The 1333-nt window shown below is 60.4% G+C and overlaps 1 protein-coding gene across 2 annotated transcripts in view; it reads right to left on the bottom strand.

Annotated features, from left to right (window-relative positions):
- Positions 1 to 525, bottom strand: part of ALDH1L1 (aldehyde dehydrogenase 1 family member L1) — a 43580-nt gene extending 43055 nt beyond the window's left edge. The window contains exon 1 of one of the 2 annotated variants that reach the window (XM_007465258.1): positions 380 to 525. In XM_007465258.1, the coding sequence (XP_007465320.1) occupies positions 380 to 506 (127 nt within the window). In that variant the 5' untranslated portion in view covers positions 507 to 525. The remainder of the gene's footprint in view (positions 1 to 379) is intronic. The other variant, XM_007465259.1, reaches the window with a different exon arrangement.
- Between the last annotated feature and the right edge of the window lie 808 nt (positions 526 to 1333).

Genomic DNA, 1333 nt, shown 5'->3' with positions numbered 1-1333 from the left:
CAGGGCCCCCCCCCCCCCCGAGACGCGGTGCAGGGCACGCTCACGTCTGAGAACGCTGGCCGCGGTGACTCCCGCCTGGGGGCCTTTTCAGATCATGGGTGCTGCGGTCGGGGGGAGCCCAGAGTGGTCAGACTGAAGGACCCTGGGAGCAGGCCAGGCTTCTCCACGGCCCTTCTCCAGGACACAGGCCCCACCCTGCAGTCCACTTGGTTCCAGAAAAGCCCAGCGGCCAGCTGGCACCTGAGCAGGATCCGGGGCGGACCATGAGTGGCCGCTTCTGTCCGGGGAAGCCCACAGCCCCACACAAGACCCCGCAGGCTCTGCTCCCACCACCGCCCACGGGGCACCCCCTCTCCGTGCTCCTGGGCCACCCACTCACCTAGGGGGTCCGCCTTCCCATCCTTGTCTGGCACAGTGAACACGCCCACGACCTCGTGACCCTCCTCCCTCAGGTGGCAGTAAACTTCCTGGCCGAACAGGCTCTGTCCGATCACTGCGATCTTCATGGCAGCGGGGCCGGGGCGGGAGGGCCTGGGAAAGGAATACGGCCTTGGCGTCAGACAGGGCTCGCTGGGCCAAGGGGGCAGCCCAGCCGCCCCCGCCCCAACCCCTCGGCCCAGCTCTGGGCTCCCTGGGCCGCAGGCCACTGCGGGGAGGCGGCCGCATGAGGAACGAAGGAAGAGGTCCTGAACGGTGGGCCTGTAGATACCGCAGCGTGAGTCGCGTGCGAGCGCAGCCTCGGGGACTCCTCCCTGGAACCTCCAACACGGCGTGGGGCGCTGTGTGTGGTGTCTTCCCAGGCGTATCTGAGCATGTTTCTGTAACTAACCAGTCCTGTGACCTCGGTCAAGTCACATCAGCTTCAGTTTCCTCACTTGTTGATGACAAAGATGCTCCTCAAATGCTGCCAGGCTCTCCCTGGGCAGGAAGCAGCAATGGGCCTGGACTTTGGCTGCATAGAGACAGATGCCCAGTGGACGGGCCGAGGACGGAAGGTGGGGTGGGAGGTGCGACAGGGGCCACTGGGCTGCATGGGGAGACGCGCGGCTGGACCAAAGTTTGCTCATTCATTCACCATGCTCATATCCGTAAAACCTATTATCTACTTGATACGTCTCTTTAAATTACCTGTCTACAAAAATATACATTTTTGGAGACAATTTTATGGAAGCACTACATGCTTCGGACAAAGTGTACGAACTGTAAGTATGTAGCTCCATGAATTTTCACAAACTGAACACACCAGTATAATCAGCGCTCAGATAAAGAAACACTCCAGAAGCCCATTTAGATGACAGAGAGGCAGGACATGGGTGGACTCCATTTACATAAA

This window comes from Lipotes vexillifer, unplaced genomic scaffold (genome assembly GCF_000442215.2).
Source record: "Lipotes vexillifer unplaced genomic scaffold, Lipotes_vexillifer_v1.1 scaffold1115, whole genome shotgun sequence".
Classification (NCBI taxonomy): Eukaryota; Metazoa; Chordata; class Mammalia; order Artiodactyla; family Lipotidae; genus Lipotes; species Lipotes vexillifer.
Note: the sequence above shows the minus strand (reverse complement) of the source record. Positions and strands in the feature narration are given on the sequence as shown.